This window comes from Ursus arctos, unplaced genomic scaffold (genome assembly GCF_023065955.2).
Source record: "Ursus arctos isolate Adak ecotype North America unplaced genomic scaffold, UrsArc2.0 scaffold_12, whole genome shotgun sequence".
Taxonomy (NCBI): Eukaryota; Metazoa; Chordata; class Mammalia; order Carnivora; family Ursidae; genus Ursus; species Ursus arctos.
The window spans coordinates 70,595,281-70,613,235 of NW_026622786.1; the positions used below are offsets into that span (position 1 = coordinate 70,595,281).

At 43.8% G+C, this 17,955-nt stretch overlaps 1 protein-coding gene across 12 annotated transcripts in view; it reads left to right on the forward strand.

Moving 5' to 3' along the window:
* The window catches only part of ERI3 (ERI1 exoribonuclease family member 3), a 126,341-nt gene that overhangs the window by 1,107 nt on the left and 107,279 nt on the right, over nt 1-17,955 (forward strand). For 5 of the 12 annotated variants that reach the window (XM_057310701.1, XM_044383906.3, XM_057310697.1 and 2 more), the window contains exons 2-3: nt 1,314-1,389; nt 13,325-13,602. The exons of 2 other annotated variants lie outside the window; for them this stretch is intronic. In XM_057310701.1, the coding sequence (XP_057166684.1) occupies nt 13,348-13,602 (255 nt within the window). In that variant the 5' untranslated portion in view covers nt 1,314-1,389; nt 13,325-13,347. Of the gene's footprint in view, nt 1-1,313; nt 1,390-13,324; nt 13,603-17,955 lie in introns of those variants that run through there. 5 more of the 12 variants (XM_044383907.3, XM_057310700.1, XM_057310702.1 and 2 more) reach the window with 3 other exon arrangements.

Genomic DNA, 17,955 nt, shown 5'->3' on the forward strand with positions numbered 1-17,955 from the left:
ATTGGCTAAAGACTATACACTCTTTGAACTATAGTAGGTTGTGATTGGCTGAATGATTTTTGATTGTAGAGTTTCTACCAGAAATTGGCTTCATCAAATTCTGCTTTATTCTGACTTTATCATACATGGCACGCCTTGTTTTAGTGGGTTCGTTCCTGGAGCTTAAGTATATTATACCTGAATCCCCTACCATTTAAAAGCCAATTTATGAACAGGGACTTGGAGTGTGACTCCACTAATGTGTGTGTCTGTGATCTTGGTTAGAAACCCACTTGGCTGCCTTTCGTCAGAGAGGTGGGGTGTGGGGGAAGGGAGCTGCCGGGAAGTGATTGATAAGGTTTCCTTTATGGATTCTGTGGTGCTTCACTGGAGCTCAGAGCACTTTGGCAACTTAAGCACTCCAAATTAAAAGCTCATTAACAATTCCTGCCCAAAGATCCTGTAAATAATCGGCTAGCTAGGTCCTAGAGCTTGGCTGAGAGCTCTCCTTCCAACTTGAAATTTCCAAATAAAAGTGCCTTTATTCGCTTTCATTTTGAAAAGTGTTTTCTTTGTGGTGGGGTAAGTCTGTGAGTGGTCTTTCCCAGGGGATCTGAGTAGCATAAAGTCTTAAATGTGTAAAGTGGTAGACAGGAATAGATTGGTTCCAAACCTGAGTGTTTTCTCTGTGCAAAGGGCATTGCTAGCTTACAAGAGTGCCTCTGCAACTTCTAGTCTTTTGGAAAATCTGAACTAGGTGATAAATACAATAGGTGTCCATTAATGCTTTGACTTAGGGTTTGGTTACGCTTTGACTTTCTTAGGACTTGAGGTAGACCTGGAAGTATACTGCAAGTGTTTAGTGGTCTGTTTGGCCATTTGCAGTATGGCCTGTGGGTTTGTGGCAACCCACCCCTCCCACAATCCTGGCCTCAGTTCCTGAGTTCTGAATATTGTCAGCCTTACCAGTGTCTCTTCCTTGACTAGGATTCTGGTGTTATCCTGAGAGACACCATTTCCTGGCCATCTTTCTTAGTCCAAGCTCAGATAATATAAATATTTAGTGTTTCTAGGAGATAACCTCCTTAGAAAGAAAAGTATGCTACTAGAGAACATGAAATTCATCATTCCAAAAATATATAGACCAGTAGCTTCTGAAAATTCTGTTTAGGCATTGTTCTTCCACATAGATAACTGTTATCCCAAAGTAGTTTGAGTTTAGGAGTTTGAGGTTTGGTGTGGTCCTTAAATTGTCTGAAATAGCAGCATTCCCCTGGGGATTTGATCCTTTATACTGAAATAGACTTGTTGCAGAGATGTGTATTTATCCACAGCATTGGGGCTTTCCAGCTCTCACAGAACCTTCAGCATCCCCAGCTGGTGGTCTTGGCATCTTCGAAGTAAGGAGAGGTGAGAATCTTGTTGCATGGTCGAGTTTGGCTTGACTTCTTTCTTATGAGTATTTGGGTTTGGAGGGTGAGGGGGTGATGGTGCAGATTGTACTACTGAAGTGTACCCAAAGTCTGTAAAGTAATGAGAATTAGAGGTAGGGTATCCATACTCTTAAGTTCTGTTATGATTTCTTTGTGGGCATTGCATGAGTTCCTACTTTAGGTTCAGGTAAGTTGAATAGAGCTGGAATAGTCCTTCATCCTGAGAAATAACACAGCTTAAGATAATAGGAAGGAACACATTGATTTGGCTTTTGATAATGCATTTGACCAAGGCCTTTGGGATCTTGGTTCGATTTGGGTTGAGAGTCACCATTGGGTGAATGGTGAATCCCAGCCTGTCTCCCATTTAACAAGGATCAGGGCTGGCTGAGAAGGCAGACTCTGATGATTAATATCCAGGATCTCAGAAGCTGTTTAATAACAAAGGGCCAGACACTTTGGTAGGACTGGAATTGTAGTGGTGAACAAGACAGCTGCTGTCTCTAATGCCACAGGGCTTATAAATTCATGGGAGAGAGAGGTAGTAAGTAAGCAGTTCTGTTACATTCTGGGAGTGCTATAATAAGGTAAGTTTAGGTGCTTTGGGAGTACTCAGAAGGGTCCACAACCTAGACTTGGAGGCTCAGAGAAGGCTTCTCAGAGGAAGGAACTGCCTCATCCAGAATTAAATGAAGACGTGAGGGACCAAGTTTGAAGGTCAGAGTTTTGTTGAGAAACTGAAGTTCAGTGTAATAAAACAGTGTACTCAGTGGGCAGGGGATTGGAGAATATGGTGAGAAACGAAGCAGGAAAAGTAAGCAGAGGCCAAGGCTTTATAAGCTCTTAGGATTGGGTTAGACTAGGTCAGCAAAAGACTAGGTCCTTTTCCTGAAGGACCAGATAGTAACTATTTAGGCTTTATGGGTCTCTATCACAACTATTCAGCTCCATTCAACTTTGCTATTACAGCACGAAAGCAGCCATAGTATGAAAATGAATGAGCGTGGGTATGTTCTAGTAAAATTTTATAAAAAACAGTGGCCAACACCTGGATCACACTATCATAAGAGCAGTAAGAAGCCATTAAAAAGTTTTAAGCTGTAGACTGATAATTAGATCTTTTTTTTAGAACGTTTGTTTTGATTTCGGCGTTAAGAATGGACTGAAGGGGACAGTACTGGAGGCAGAGACCAGTTAAGGAGCCTGTGACAATTGCATGGGTAGTATTTTATATTTACCCCTTTGAGGCAGTATTTTGACACTTAAAAATTGAGTATAACTGAATTTTAGCATAATGTATATACTGGTTATTTTTATTAATTTTCTGGCCATCGACTAGAGCTTAAAGCATGTCTACCAAAGAATTTGTTGGTAATACCAGCTCCTGTTTTACAGACTGGAAAAGATATAGGAAGGGAAAGTAGATGTAGAATGAATGAAAAGGTTTGGGGAACTCTTTTCTAATCAAAGAAGTGGAGAATAAATGGAGCCCTGGTAGGTTTGTTGGTCTTAGGGCTCATAGCTTAATGTCAATTGCTTTAAACTTTTTGAACTATACAAAGAAGGACCCGTTTTCCTAAGTTTTCTAAGGAATTGTCCTCGTTCTGTTACGTGTCCTACTCAGTCTTAACTTTCCTTGCTTGTAGCAAACTGGTGACCTTTTTCTGGTTTGGGGACTGTCCCCTCATTCACGCATGATGGTATATGCCAGGCACAGTAGCCAAAGTGTTTGTTGAGTGTCTGATGAATTGTCTTCCTCCTCCTGCAAGCCTACTTGCCTTGCTGGAGGGAAGCCTGAAGGTTTCTGATAACCTACGTTATGGTGTTTACGTAACCTCGGCAAGTGACTCACCTCTCTGAGCTTTACTTTCCCATCTGTAAAATGCAGATAGTGGGACTTAAGAGGGTTGATTAATGGATAATGAGGTAATGTTTATAAAGCTCTTAGCACGGTGTTTTAATAACTTTTTAAACTAATAGTATTTTACGAAATTAATGATTTTTTAAAAAAGCAGCCCACAATTGGGTGAGTTGGCTTTTGGCTTAGTATGTTTTGGGTCCCCACAGTTGTCATTATGGCCAAATGATAGAAACATAACCACTAGTGGTGAGAGCCAGTAGACAGAAGGAAGTTATGACTAGCGGAGGGGGCCACTCTTCATAATGGAAAATTTTCAGACATCACGAGTCCAGAAAATCAGAACTTTCTTCAGGGTAGACCTTAGCCCCAATACCATCAGTGAAGTGAATTGAGTGAGCAGCTATCCGAAAGAAATTCACCAAAGTGTGACCAGTCATTTCTCCCAGTTGGTCAGGGTCATTTATTAGTGTTGCCACCCTTGTGGCCCTACATCTTCGTAAAGTGCCTCTTGAATGTTTTTTTATTACTTTTCACCATCACTCTGGGAATGAGTCAGGTGGTATTATTGTCCCTGCTTATCCCTGTGAGGAAACTGAGGCCCACGAAGGTTAAGTGTGTTGCCCAAGGTCACACTGTGAGGTACTGTCAGAGCTGGTGCAGATTTGCCTCTAGATGAAATTGTGGTAGTTTATTGCTGTGATTTCTCTTTCTTTGAGTGAGAGATGTATAGTCATTGCAGAACTGCAGACGGATGCATGCTTTGTCCAGATGTGCTAGGAGTGATTCGGGTCCCACTTTATCCGCTTGGTCCTGTTGGGTTTTAATTGATGAGTGCTTGGACCAGGGAAGCAGATTCCCTTTGGGTCATTATTTTTAGCCCCTCCTCCTTTGGGGACATTCTTGGGGGAGGCTTGAGTTACAAGAGATTGCTTTGATATGTTCAAAATTGTGCCTTGTGCCCCACAGCTACAGGTAAAATCAAAAGGCGGATAATTTATGGGAGTGTCAGAGCTGGCCGCTGGCACCTCAGGAGGCCATTAGTATGCCTGTTCAGACCCTCTGTGTCCTTGCGATTGATTCCTCTTTGCATGAGCTTGATTTGGGAAGCTGTAGATCTGTGGGTAGTGATTGGATGTGACAGTCCAAACACCGGTCCCTAAATTAATCCTTTTAATAGTATTCCACCACCAAGGCAATGTGGTGTCTCTCTCTGTCTTTAACTGGGGAGGACAGAAAGGGGTGGGCTAGGAAGAAGGAGAGAAGGAAAAAAAAGTGGCTTTGCTTGGTGCTTAGGGTCGGCTCTGTTCTAACATGTTCTGATTCCAGAGCAGTTGACATCAGGACTTTGGGCATATTCATTCAACAGACATTGATTCACACTAACTTTGTGCCTGGTCCTGTGCTGGGTGCTGGGAACACAGAAATGAATACAATGTGGTCCTTGCCTTTAAGGATCTATGTGAATCTCAGTGTTTCTCAGAGTTTTTAAACTCATGTGCTATTTAGGTGACAAAATTAATCTGATGCTTTTCTTTAATGCTACTTGAAATTTTAAAATGCATTAAAGGATCTGACACAAAACAAGTCAAAGAAATTATGCTTTTTTTACACGCACGCACACATACCTATACCTGCTATCTTATAGCCTTCTCACCTAACGCTCTGAAAATTATACTAGGAGAAATAGATTAAAATTTTACAATATAGTGAGGCAAAAAGTTATGAAATAGGAATAGAGTGTGTTACTGGATCACACTTAAGCAATTAACTTTCTAATGGAGTATCAGAGAAAGCTACTAAAAGGAAGTTTTAAGCTGCATTTTGAAGAAGGAGCTGGTGAAAATGGAAATAACATTCCAAAGCAGGGCAATAGCGTTTGCCAAGGCACCGATTTGTAAAAGGAAACATCATTTGGGGACCTGAGCAAGAACTAGTCATCACCCTGCCTCCTGCCGGTTTCTCTGCTCCTCTGGAATTGTGTTTGAGAAGAGGCTTTGAGTTTCTTATGCTGCGGTTGTTTTAGTCCAAGGTACCCCTTCCTGTTTCTGTTTTTTTGTACCCAGGGCTGCAGTTTGTTTTTCTTGTTAAAATGTGATAAATTAGGGAAGAAATGAAATTTGGATGATTTGGACAGACTTGATCATTGCTTATGGTTGAGTTAGTTAAAGTCACACCTCAGAGGAAAAACTGAAGTTGATATGTATTTTTAGCCCTTTGGTGAATAGGGGACTCAATCAAGTGGGAGATGTGGGCTCTCAAACACAGGAGAGGAGAACAGGGCCCCGAAGAGCTGAGGACCTCTGAGGCTTAGTTGTTTCATGTGTAAAATGGGAATACTGTTCCCCATTTTGCTTGAGAGTTAGGAGGATGAAATATGTAGATCACTAATACAGTGCCTGGCTTTTTTTTTTTTAATGATTTTTTTATTATATTATGTTAGTCACCATACAGTACATCCCCGGTTTCCGATGTAAGGCTCGATGATTCATTAGTTGCGTATAACACCCAGTGCACCATGCAATACGTGCCCTCCTTACTACCCATCACCGGTCTATCACATTCCCCCACCCTCTTCCCCTCTGAGGCCCTCAGTTTGTTTCTCATAGTCCATAGTCTCTCATGTTTCATTCCCCCTTCTGATTACCCCCCCTTTCTTTATCCCTTTCTTCCCCTACTGATCAGTGCCTGGCTTCTAATTGTGTTTTCCTCTCCTCTTTCTCATGCATTAACAATAGTAGCTCCGTTCTGTTGAGTGCTTAAACTGGTACAAAGTGCTCTATATACATTGTGTGGTTGAACTGAACCCCAAAGAGATAGGTATTATTATTATAGCTGTTATTAAGAATATGTGGTAGAGGGGCTGGCTCAGTCGGTATAGCATGCAACTCTTGATCCTGGGGTCATGAGTTCAAGCCCCATGTTGGGTGTGGAGCCTACTTAAGAAAATATATATATGTGGTAGAGTCAGGATTTGAACCTAGACTTGTCTGATTCCAGTGTTTAAACATCTGGGCTGTGTAACTCCTTGTTTCTATACCAGTTCCATCTTGGAAGCAGGGGAGTGGCACATTCTTGGTACCTCTCCTCTGGGATCAGATGCTGTCTATAAGTGTGAGAGGTCCTTAAAGGGATAAGAGTACCGTACTCTGCCCTTCCTTCATTTCTGTCCTATTTATGGTGTGTTAGCAACAAACCTTTGCCCCCTCTCACGTGCGATGGGTGTCACAACTGACTTGTAGGACTTTGCAAAGAGATGTCTCCCAGCTTTGGCCCCTCGAAGGAGTTTGCCCAGACTACTGGGTGTAGTGGTAAGTTAGCAAACAGCAGGCACATCACAGTCACCTCTTTTTATGTGCTGTCTTGAGCTGCTGAGACGGCTAATTAAAGAGGAGAGTAAGCCTCCTGTGGCCTGTGATGTTGCCATCAGAATGTGGTGTTCATTAAGGTCTTTAGTGACTGTAGCTCTCCTGGTAATTTAGGGTTACCAGCTGCTTCTGATGCTGAGAATGCTCTCCCTCGCCCCACCTTGAAGCAGAAGTAGCTGTAGCTACAGGCCAAGGGAGTAACAGGTTGTAAAGAGCAGGAGAGTGTTTTGTTCAGGTGAGGACCCAGCTTTAGAGTTCCTGCTTCCACTTTACTTTGGGGCCATCAGGAAGTTGTGTAGAGAGGTTCCAGGGCATGTCAAACTTTGTTCTGCCTCAACCTCTAACTTTCAGCAGACTAGGCCGAACCCTCAGGCCCTCGGCCTGTACCGTGAGACTGCAGAGAAGCTTGGGAGGTGAGCGGTGAGGCCTGCTCCATGTGTTGGGGCTGTGGTCTGAGACCCTGGTGTGGGAGTCAGGAGCCCTGAGTTCTGTTGTTACTTGCTCTGTGAGTCTTGGGCAGTCCTTTTCTCTTCCTGGGGCTCATTTTCTGTGGCTGGCTATACTGTGTCTCCCCTTAGGTTTTCTTTCACCTTTGACAATCTGTGATTTGTGCAGAAAGTGCTCTGGCAGCAAGGATGCCTTCATTAGCTTGAAGATTATGACTTTTGAAGGCATGCAGTTTATTTAGATTTTTCCCAGGCTATTTTTAGCTGCCTAATACAGAGTCTGTGACTGAGTGGTTCCACACAGGTGTTACTATGCTCTCTGGTGATGCCTCTGTGACTTGGGTACCTGAGCCCTTGTGATACTATTGGTCAGATTGGGTCAGGGGCTTGCCCTGGGTCTGGGACCTGGGAAAGCTGCAGCTCTCTGAGGTGCTTCTAGTCGGCTGGACTCAGAGCCTGCCTCTGGTGCCATAGAATTTCTCTGGAATGTGCTCCTGCCTCGCAGTCTGGTTTTTAATGGAATGGATTGAATCCAGGGATGGTATCATCCTAAACCCTCCCCAGGGATTCCAAGTACAGTTAACCCTTGAACAACATGGGTTCGAATGCCTGGATCCACTTACATGTCGATTTTTTTTCTATATGTACAGTACAGTACTGTAAATGTATTTTCTCTTTCTTACGATTTTCTTGACATTTTCTTTTCTCTACCTTTATTGTAAGAATACAGTATATAATACATATATAAGATCTGTATTAATTGACTGTTCATGTTATTGGTAAGGCTTCTGGTCAACAGTACTATTAGTAGTTAAATTTTTGGAGAGTCAAAAGTTGTAGGTGGATTTTCCACTTTGTTTGGGGGTGGGAGTCGGTGCCCCAACCTCTGTGTTGTTCAAGGGTCAACTGTATTTGCAGTTGGGGAGATGGGGTGGGAGTAGACCCCATATTTCATGATGGCCCTCTCTTCTTTCCTATCCCCCACGTTCCCGTGGCCTGTGTATGTGGATGTTAAAGGATGGCCCCCTCCCTTTGCTCTCTCTTCCCCCCTCAGTAATGGAAGGCTATAAAATGTCTATTTACCCAAGACACCAGAATGACTCCTCTGTGGTTCCACTAATCTGGTGATTTGGTGCTTCTCTGGTCTCTCAGGTAAATACAGATTGAGGCTTTTTATAAAGGCATATTATTTCCCTCATTAAATGTGTGTTTTGGCACATGCGTTATTTACCGGACCGACAGTAATGGCTGCAGAGGAGCCATTGGTGTCTGTTGTGTAAATACTCTGCACAGAGACCATCCTCCAGGGGCTGTGGTGCAGGCCTGTTTCTCCAAATCGGGCTGGCCCCATGGCAGTCCCTATTTACCACTCCCCTGTCTCCACTGGGGGCTGGTCCTTTCATTTTGAGGAGGGAATCATTTATTTTCCTCCTTGCCATGGGCTACTTACTACCTTTAATTGCTAGGAGAAGAAGAAGGGTGTCTGAGAATAAATGTGTATAAGTCTTGGTCTCTGATGAAAGACAGTGTGCAGAAATACATAGAGTCATAAACTGTTCCTTTTGAGTTCTGCCCCTTGACTAGATACTCGAAGTCCCAACTGATGATACAAGTTATAGGCTTGGAGTCTACAAACTTGTGACTGACGTATAAAGCAGCAGTAGGAAAGGGGAATCCTGAAGAGGCCAGAGGGTGCAAGGCAGGTGGGATGCCTCTGCAGGGAGCGTAGGGCTGTTTCCTGAAAAGGCTCTAGTGGTGTCAGGAGTGCTCCATGAGGGGGCATTGAGTGGGGGCTCTTATCAAAGAGACTTGATGCTTTAAGGGCTGACTTTGGCTCTTAAGGTAGGCCGTGGGCAGTATGGAGAGATTGAACCCTCACATACTGTCTCTTGTCTCTCTCTCTCCTCCCCTACCCCTCTCTTTTAAACCACATTGCAGCATATAGATTAAAAAAATAATTTTTAGGGGCGCCTGGGTAGCGCAGTCGTTAAAGCGTCTGCCTTCGGCTCAGGGCGTGATACCGGCGTGCCGGGATCGAGTCCCACATCGGGCTCCTCCGCTGGGAGCCTGCTTCTTCCTCTCCCACTCCCCCTGCTTGTGTTCCCTCTCTCGCTGGCTGTCTCTATGTTACATAAATAAATAAAATCTTTAAAAAAAAATAATTTTTAAAAAGTTTGGAATAGGCCAAATTTACATACAAGTTGGAATTTACAGTACAAAGAATTTTTTGTGGAACTATTTGAGAGCTAATGCTGACCTAATGCCCCATCACTCTGAATACTTCGGGTGTATTTCCTACATGCAAGGACGTTTTCTTATCCAACTGTAGTACAACCAGCAGAACCAGGAACTTGATATTGGTACCTTACCTCCTTCTAATTCTGAAACCCCATTCAAGTTTGCCGATTGTCCCAGTGACGTTTTTTGTAGCAAAATGATCTAGTTCAGAATGTGCATTGCATTTAGTTATCAAGTCCCTTTAATCTCCTTTAGATTTTGCTCAGTACAGTTTCCTTGACATTCATGACCTTGATACTTTTGAAGATTATAGGCTGGTTATTATGTAAGCTCTCCTTCAATTAGGGTTTGTTGGATATTTTCTCATGATTAGAGTTCGATTATGCATCTTTGACAGGAGTATCACAGAAATGATGCTTTCTTCTCATTGCTTCTTACCAGGTGGTGCGTGATTTTGATTTATCCGTTGTGTTCATTTTGGTCACTTGATTAAGGAGATATCTGCCGGGCTTCTCCATTGTATACTTCCTATTACGATTAATAATCATTCTGTGGGGAAATAGTTTGAAACTATTTGAGTATCCCTTGTAACTTTAATTCATTAATTAGTGTATTTTAGACTCATGGTTTTCTTTTCTATTCAATGCAATACAATCTATTAATATCATTATTTATTGTCAGTGGGAGCTCCTTCAAACTGGCTTCTATATCCTTTTGGTTAATTCCCATCATTCTTTGGGCATTTCCTTGCTTTCTGGCCCCCAAAAAAGATGTTCTAGACTCATCTTGTACTTTCCCTGCCATAGTTGTGGAATCAGTCATTTCTTCAAAAAGCTCTGGTTCTTCCACTGAAGAATGTCATTTAGAAGGCAGACGGGTGCTAGGTGTGCTCATTGCTGCTGGAGTGTTGCTGCTCCCTGGCCCTTCAATAGACAGCTAGAAAATAGGTGTGTGTGTGTGTGTGTGTGTGTGTGTGTGTGTATTCATACTCACAATTACGTCTACCTTTTTTTTTATGTATTATATATCAGAAACCATGAGTTCACACTGTTTTCTCCAATTTCAGCTTGACACCATGGGTTTTTTTCCTCTTTCCGTATTAATTCCATCCTGTAACAATGAGAAACCTGGTTCTCATTACCCTTAATATACGCTCTTCTTTGATCAATCCCTCTGTATGTAACCAATCTCCCATTGTTACCATTGCTCCTTCCCCCTCTTGAGTGCCTCTTTTACCCTGCGTGTGACTCCCCGCAACAGGCTTGCTGCCCGCCTCCCCATGCCCTGCACACCGCACACGGGCTCTGACATGCTGCATCACACCTTCTTGCCTCTGTACAGATGCCTTCCTTACTCTGCTTGGCCTCTAATACCCTCCACCCCCACCCCCAGACTCCTCTGCTCCCCCTACTTCAACTTGTAGATACTACCTTCCTCTGCCACAACTAATGACTTTAAAGCCATAAGATTGAATTTTTCAGGAAGGGAGGAGGAAGAGCTGCCCTGTGTTTCTTGACTTGAGTTGAACTTGGTTTTTAGAAGTAAAGGAAGTATGGAATCCAGTGATTACTGACATGTGGAGGACTGATCTCCTACTATTGTCTATTCTCAAGACTTCCTGCAAGAGAAGCTTTTTGATGTGGGTGAGATCAGTTGAGAAAGCAAGACCTGCAGGCAAGACGAGTTCTGGTCATCAATGTGTCGCTAATGGAAGGGGATAGCGCACATATAGTATGCTGTATGGGAGGCCTAGAGCATTCTGGGCATGCAAGAGATTTGGATGTTACTCTCTGAGGTTGCCTTATGCATTAATTGGTTATATAGGCCCCAGGTATGGGGGTCCAGGCTTGGCCAGGTGGGCATAGCCCAATAGAATAGTAGTAGTAATAATAGTAAGCTATATTGAGCTCCTGTGTGCCAGACAGTGCTCTTAGTGCTTTACATGTGTCCTCTCTTTCATTCTCACTTACAGAGTAAGAGCTATTGTTGTCATTTTACAGGTGAGGGATGGAAGAACAAAGCTTGCTGAAGGTGCCATGGCAAATAAGTGGCTCAGCCAGAATTCAAACCTAGAAGGCCTCTTTAATCATGATGCTTAATTGCCAATAGTATTTGGCAGATGGGGTCTGGTTGATTACATATACTGTATACGTTCTATGAATATTGACAAACATCAGGACTCTAAAAAGTCCTTATCCTCGCCTGACTTCGAGGAGTTAGAGGAGAGTTCTGAGGCCCTGAGGGACTTTGGATCCAAACTATAATGCATAATCTGAACAGACTGGTGTCTCCCATCTCAGCAAGGCTTCCAGTACTGTTCAAGGAGAGGGGGTGGTGATGTGAAGTTATTTTGGATTCTGGTTGTCAAAGGAATGTTGGCCCCTTTGGCTTTCCAAGGGATTCCATAGTGAAATCCAACCCAGCCTTTGTCTACCCTGAGCTGAGGAGTTTGGGCTGCGTTCTTGGAAATGCTGTAAAGCCATGGTGAAAGCAAGCATTGTGCTCTGTAGGATCCATGAAGAACTTAAAATACTTTTCAGTCTTAGCACCTCTGAATTCCCATGAAATCTCACTACAGGGATGGGGAAATTGAGGACCCACATGTGTCCTAGTAAATATGCAGGCAAGTTATTGTAGGTCATTCAGCGAGTTAGGGAAGAGCCAGAAGGAAAAGTGATACTTGGCATTGTACATGTCCATTCAGGTAGTAGTGACCTCATTGCCTCTGAGTGTGCTCTGGACTTCACAGGCTGCTACCGGCCTCAGCCCTGCAGGAAGAAGCCAGTGCCCGTTTGCAGCCTTTCAGAGGCAAGCTTTTGGCTCTATTAGAATGGGGCTTCGGAAGGCATAAACTATGGTCATTTCTGCATTGAGCAGTGAGATTTCTCATTTGACTTTGAGACTTTGAGGATTAAAGTTGAGGGAGTTTGAATATTGGATGTAAGAGGGGTAAAAAAGTTTCTGCTTTGTTCCTTTTTTTTTTTTAGGGAAGCCTGAATTATTTGTGAGTAAAACTTAGGCTTTGATTTTTATATTTAGTTAACCCTCTAAGGAGCAGACATTCTGCAAATTTAAAGGGAAAACTTGAAAAGTGATTTGGATTTTTTTTTTTTTTTTTTGCACATGTTCACTCAGAAAACTTTACTAGACTTTTTTTTTTTTTTTTTTTTTTTTTTTAAAGCAGTGCTCCCATTACTGCCACATCTGGGTTTTCTCTTTTTCTTCCCTATTTAAAAAAAGTCCCGCAGTCATTCAGGGCCTCTAGTAAGAGTCTAAAGGCAGCAAATGGGAAGGCCTGAGGCTGTTGCCAGCTGTGCTCTCCAGGCGTCATTCATTCCCCCAGGGTGCCACTTACTGGTGTGTGTGTGGGGGGGGGAGCTGGGGAATCACCAGCACATCAGGAGCAAGCTCCGCTGTGATTGGCTGCGTTCCATTTCACCTTGGGAGATGGGAGGGAGGGTATGTGGAGGTGTGCCATACAGACTGGAAAGCCAGGGACAAATGGCTTGTAATGGAGCTGAGGAGAGAATCTTTGGCACTTTCCACTGTTTGTCTGAGGCTCCTTAGCTCTCAGGACTGATTGTGCAGCTGGGTCACCTCATGTTACTTTGGGAACCTTAGCTTTTCATTAACTGTTGCCACCTGAAAAATGGCCACAGAATTTTTCTCTCTCCTCTCTTTTGAACTTTAGAGCTCCATTTAAAGATGAAGGCCAACATGGCAGGTTGTTCTGAGAATGATCTTGGAGACTCAGAGCTGTCATTATGCTGCAGGGGCCAGTATTAGGGTCTTGAACTTCAGTAATGAATACTGTTGATTTAGAAAAGGGGTCCAGAAACACCGGGGAGTGGTTCATGTTGTGTGACTATTCCTGAAGACCAGATGGAACAGGGCCACCGTGGGAGGGGAGTAACCCAGGCTCTTCTTTTTTTTTTTTTTTTTTTTTCTTCTTTCTTTTCTTTTCTTTCTTTTTTTTTTTTTTTTAAACTTTCCTCCCCTAAGTTTTAGATGCTTCTGGATGTTCAATGCTAGCACCTTTACAGACTGGAGCAGCTCGATTTTCTTCATATTTACTTTCAAGAGCAAGAAAAGTGCTGGGCTCCCACTTATTTTCTCCCTGTGGTGTTCCGGAGTTCTGCTCCATATCCACCAGAAAACTGGCGGCCCACGGCTTTGGCGCATCCATGGCGGCAATGGTGCCCTTCCCTCCCCAGAGGTATCACTACTTTTTAGTGCTGGACTTTGAGGCCACGTGCGACAAGCCACAGATTCATCCTCAGGTAACTGTTGCATCATTGCTTCAGAAAAGGTGGGGTGGGCAAGGAGGGAGGGAGGTTAGTCTTGCTTTCTGGGTTCCAGGGGAACTTTCTCGTGTCCTCCTGGCTTTTAGCTACTCGTTGGGAATTCCTGCCTAGGAAGCTGGACTTGGTTCAGGCATGCTAGGGTAAGGTAGACCTGACAAGTCTCTGGAGAGAACTGGGCATATTGTTTCTCTCTGGTCTAAGCCGTTGGGAATCAAAATATTTCCTTCTGTCCCATCCTTCCTCTCTCCTTTCCCTTCCCTCCTTCCTTCTCCTGCTATTGCCACGTGTTATTTTAAGGAATACTGTGGTAGTCAGCCTCTAAGATGGCACTCAATGATCCTTGCCTCCTGAGATTCCTGCCCTTGGTGTTTCTCTCCCACACTGAGTCAGAGCTAGCCTTATATAACCAGTAGAATATAGAGGAAAAGACATAGTGTGATTTCTGAGGCTAAGTCATAAAAAGCACTGCGGTTTGCCTTGCTCTTTTGTTTCACGCGCTCTGGAGGAAGCCAGCTGCCGTGCATTGAGGACTGTCAAACGGCCTGTGGAGAGGCACGTGTGTACAGGAACTGAGGTTCTTAGCTAAAAATCAATACCACTTACCATTCGTGTTTCTTGGTGCTGTCTTGGAAGTGACTCTGCCAGCCCCAATGGACGACTGACTTCAACCTCAGGAGAGACCCTGAGCCAGGCTTGGTTCGCTGAGCCACTCCTGAATTCCTGGCTGGCAGAAACTTCGAGAGATAAGAAGTGATTATTGATGTTTTGAGCCACTAAGTTTGGGGATGATGTGTTTTGCAGCATTAGAGAACCTGAAGAAGTACAACTGTTGGTCTGTTGGAAAGGAAAATTTCTTTGCTTGGTTTTTTTTCCTTAGTCATCAACTGTGTCCAGAGACCTTTTACCTTTCAAGGTAGTGCTACTAGGAGGTTTGGATTAGCAGCAGAGAGGCACCTGTGCCTGGAGATACTGGCGCGCTTAGTGTTTGTTTGGGGGGAATGATTGGGGGCTGATGCGGCAGTTCGTTGTACTGTGGGGCCCTTGAGTATGCCCGGCTCTAGGACTGTAACTCTTCCCTGTGGGCCTGGGTTATTAGGGGTGTAATTTGGGAGCAGCTTTCAATGGTAGGGAGGAGGGGGAAAAGGGGATGGTAGCATTAGGCACTTGGGAGACAGGGAGGAGTGGGGTCCATTCAAAGATAAACTGAGTTCATTTCTCATGGTTGGTTTTTTTTCCCTTGAAGAGGTTCTGTCTTTAGAATAGTAGATTGTTTTCCATAAAGCAGATACCACCACCCTTTTACCTTCTCCCTTCTCTCTTGTGTTTCCTTCACGTAGTGGTCTGTCTTTGGGAGCATTGGCATTAGGCCTGTGGAGGTTTGGGAAGACTGAAGCAGGATGAGGACAATGTCCTGAGGGAAGGACCTTTGCATAAAAGGGAATATGGCTTGGGTGCTGCCTGAGTCACTTGTACTTAGCCTCTTGCTCCTGCCCATGCTGTAGAGTCTTCTCTGCCTCCCAAAACTATTGGAGATTCTGTGCTGACTGTTCCTGGGTGGTGGGTGGGAATTTTGGTTATATAGATTCTCCTAGGTTAGGAATCAGGGATCCATATCTTAACACACCATATTATTTCCCTTACTGATGTAGATTTCAATTATTGAGTAAGCCTAGTAGGACGTGAGTCTAAAATCCAGCACATCCCGATTGCATATGATTCATCCCTCTTCTGAACTCTCATAATCACTTGGCACCTCCTTTATGGCATTTTCTACATTCTGCTTTCTGGCACGTGCCTATGTATGTTTATTTCTAAACTTTTCAGTTAGATTGTAAGCTCAGATAATTATGTAGCTCCGTTCTCTTGTCCTACAGAGGGTACTGTCAGTGTTGCTGAAGGTGAAGTCTGGTTCATGTCTCAATTTGGTCTGTCAATATCACCTTCCATCTCTCTTTCAAGGGCATTGTTGGTTTTATTTATTTATTGCAATGCTGAAGATATAATGCCATACAGATTTAAATCACTCGTATCACCAACTTCCCACCCAGACTTAGGCACCAAGGCCTTCCTGACCTAGGCTGAGGTAGGACTTCATGCCGTTTACCGGGATCTGGGCCTGATTAAAGATTATCTCCAGAATCAATGAACCCTGATGATGTGATTCCAAGGGCACTTAAAGAATTGGCTGCCCTGGTTCATTATTAGAAAGCATTAGCTGTTGCTTTAGAGAACTCAAGAAGAAGCATTCGCTGTCTTGCTTATCTTTAAAAGGGGAATACAGATGATCTTGGAAATTATAGACCCGTTAGTTTACTGTGATTCCAGAGAAGATACTTGACCTGATCGTCAGATAATCAATCAGCAAACAGCTAGAAGAGCATAGGGTACTGAGTAATAACTTACATGGGTTTGCGAAGAAGAGCAAATCCTGTCAGATCAATCTAACTTCTTGCTGTGACATAGTGATGGATTTGGGTGGATCTGGGGTAAGTGATAAATGTAATGCATCTCTACTTCATTAAGCCTCCACAATGCTGTGATCAACAGGTAGGAAGGTGAGTTGAGGGCCAGGCAGCTCTTTTGGACTACCCATTGGATCATTCTCAGGAAGGGATGGGTAGCTCAGCAGTGATTTGAAACTTGTTTGTGGCAACTTAAAGCCTCTCTTTAAACAAACAAACAAACAAACAAACAAAAAACTTCTCTAAAGTTTGCAAGTAGCAGGATCCTGATAGGATTCAGAGGAATTTTGGAAGATGGATTGGAGAAGGTGTCAGTCCCACATAGGATAGTGTCCTTCCACTGAGGTTATCATAGGTCAGGTTGTCATTAGAGCCTCTGTGCTGTGTAGGTTTTCTGGTCAGCAGGGGCAGTGGGGAAATTGGAAAAGCTCAGGATAAGAGGGGAAAAAAAATCATTAGGGGCACAAAAATAGGACTTAGAAAGAAAGAGAAATTGAATATGGTTTTAGTGACACATTTCTTATTCATACTAAATAAATTCATCACATGGGAGGTAGTTGTTCCAGGGAGTATACTGATAACTTGCTCTTCATTTTAATAAGGATAAAAAAAAGAAATGAATTTAAATGGAAACAGGAAAGATTGAGCTTTGGGATTAGGATGAACTTTTAGAAGAGACGGGAAAAGGACTAGAAGATGGGCTGCTAGCTGAACCCAGCCCTCCCTAGTGCTCTCTCAGAATAGCTTAATGCTGTCCACTTGACAGAGATGCTTTATGGGCAAGGTCTGTGTGCCTCCTGGGGGTGTGCTTGGGACTGTAAATAAGCCGTCCTCCTCCCTGGCTCCCAGTTGCTTTCAATACTCAAGGCCTCTACATAGTACATTTCCGATCCTTATGGGAGTGTGCCATTACCCCTCGGGGGTGTAAGAGGCAGAAACAAGTTTGGGGCCAGGATCTGTCTGGAGGCTTGGCATGGGGTTCATTCTTCTGACCTATCTGTGGTCTTCAGAAGTCCCTGAGTCAGCTTATTGGGGCTGTCCTTAAGGAATGGCACCATGAAAACTAACAGGTGTAAGCTCTGTTGTACTTGGATGAGTAACAATATTGGTTATAAACATGGTAAGACATCTGGTATTTTCCGTTTGTCACCATTTTGGCTGTTTATTTTTGTGCTTTGTTCAGCTAGGTGAGGCTGCAGTGGTCGGGTATCGGCAGTGGGCGTCACTTCTCTGGGTTTGCACTCATCTGGATTCAGATTTGATTCAGATTAACATGGTGGATATTGGCAGCATATGAGACTTTTGTATTTGAAACCATTTTTCCACTTAAATGTTAATTTAGGTGATTTAAATTGCTTTAGAGACTCTAAGTTTGAGGAATAGGATTCCTTTCTTGCTTTAGGAATTGTTTCCTGATAGGGAAGTAGGTTTTTATCTGGCTTAAGAGGATCCTGACTCCTCTCTCCTGGCTAGCTTTGGTTTGGATGCGCATCCAATAATGGTGGTTTGACCCTGAGGCTCAGGGAGCAGCCTGAAAGCTTTGGTGGGATCTTTAATTGTCCACCTTTAACCTGGGGGCAAGTTCTCTCACCACCTCAGTGTTTAGAAAGGAACAAAGCAAATGTAAGTGAGGACAGTGAGGTAGAGGCCACAGCACTTGGGGAGAAGGAAGTGACCTCAGCTACCCGGATGGCCGGGGAGAGGGCAGCCCTGCTCTCCTTGTGGGGGAGCGAAGTCCTGGCCACTGCCTGCCGTCTGTCCCTGAGCTCCCTCTGGCCGCCCATCAGGCTCCTGGGTATGGTCTTTTCCTCACTGCTGTGCAGCAGCCCTTCTCATCTATATTCAAGTGCCCATGGCTTTGGAGAAA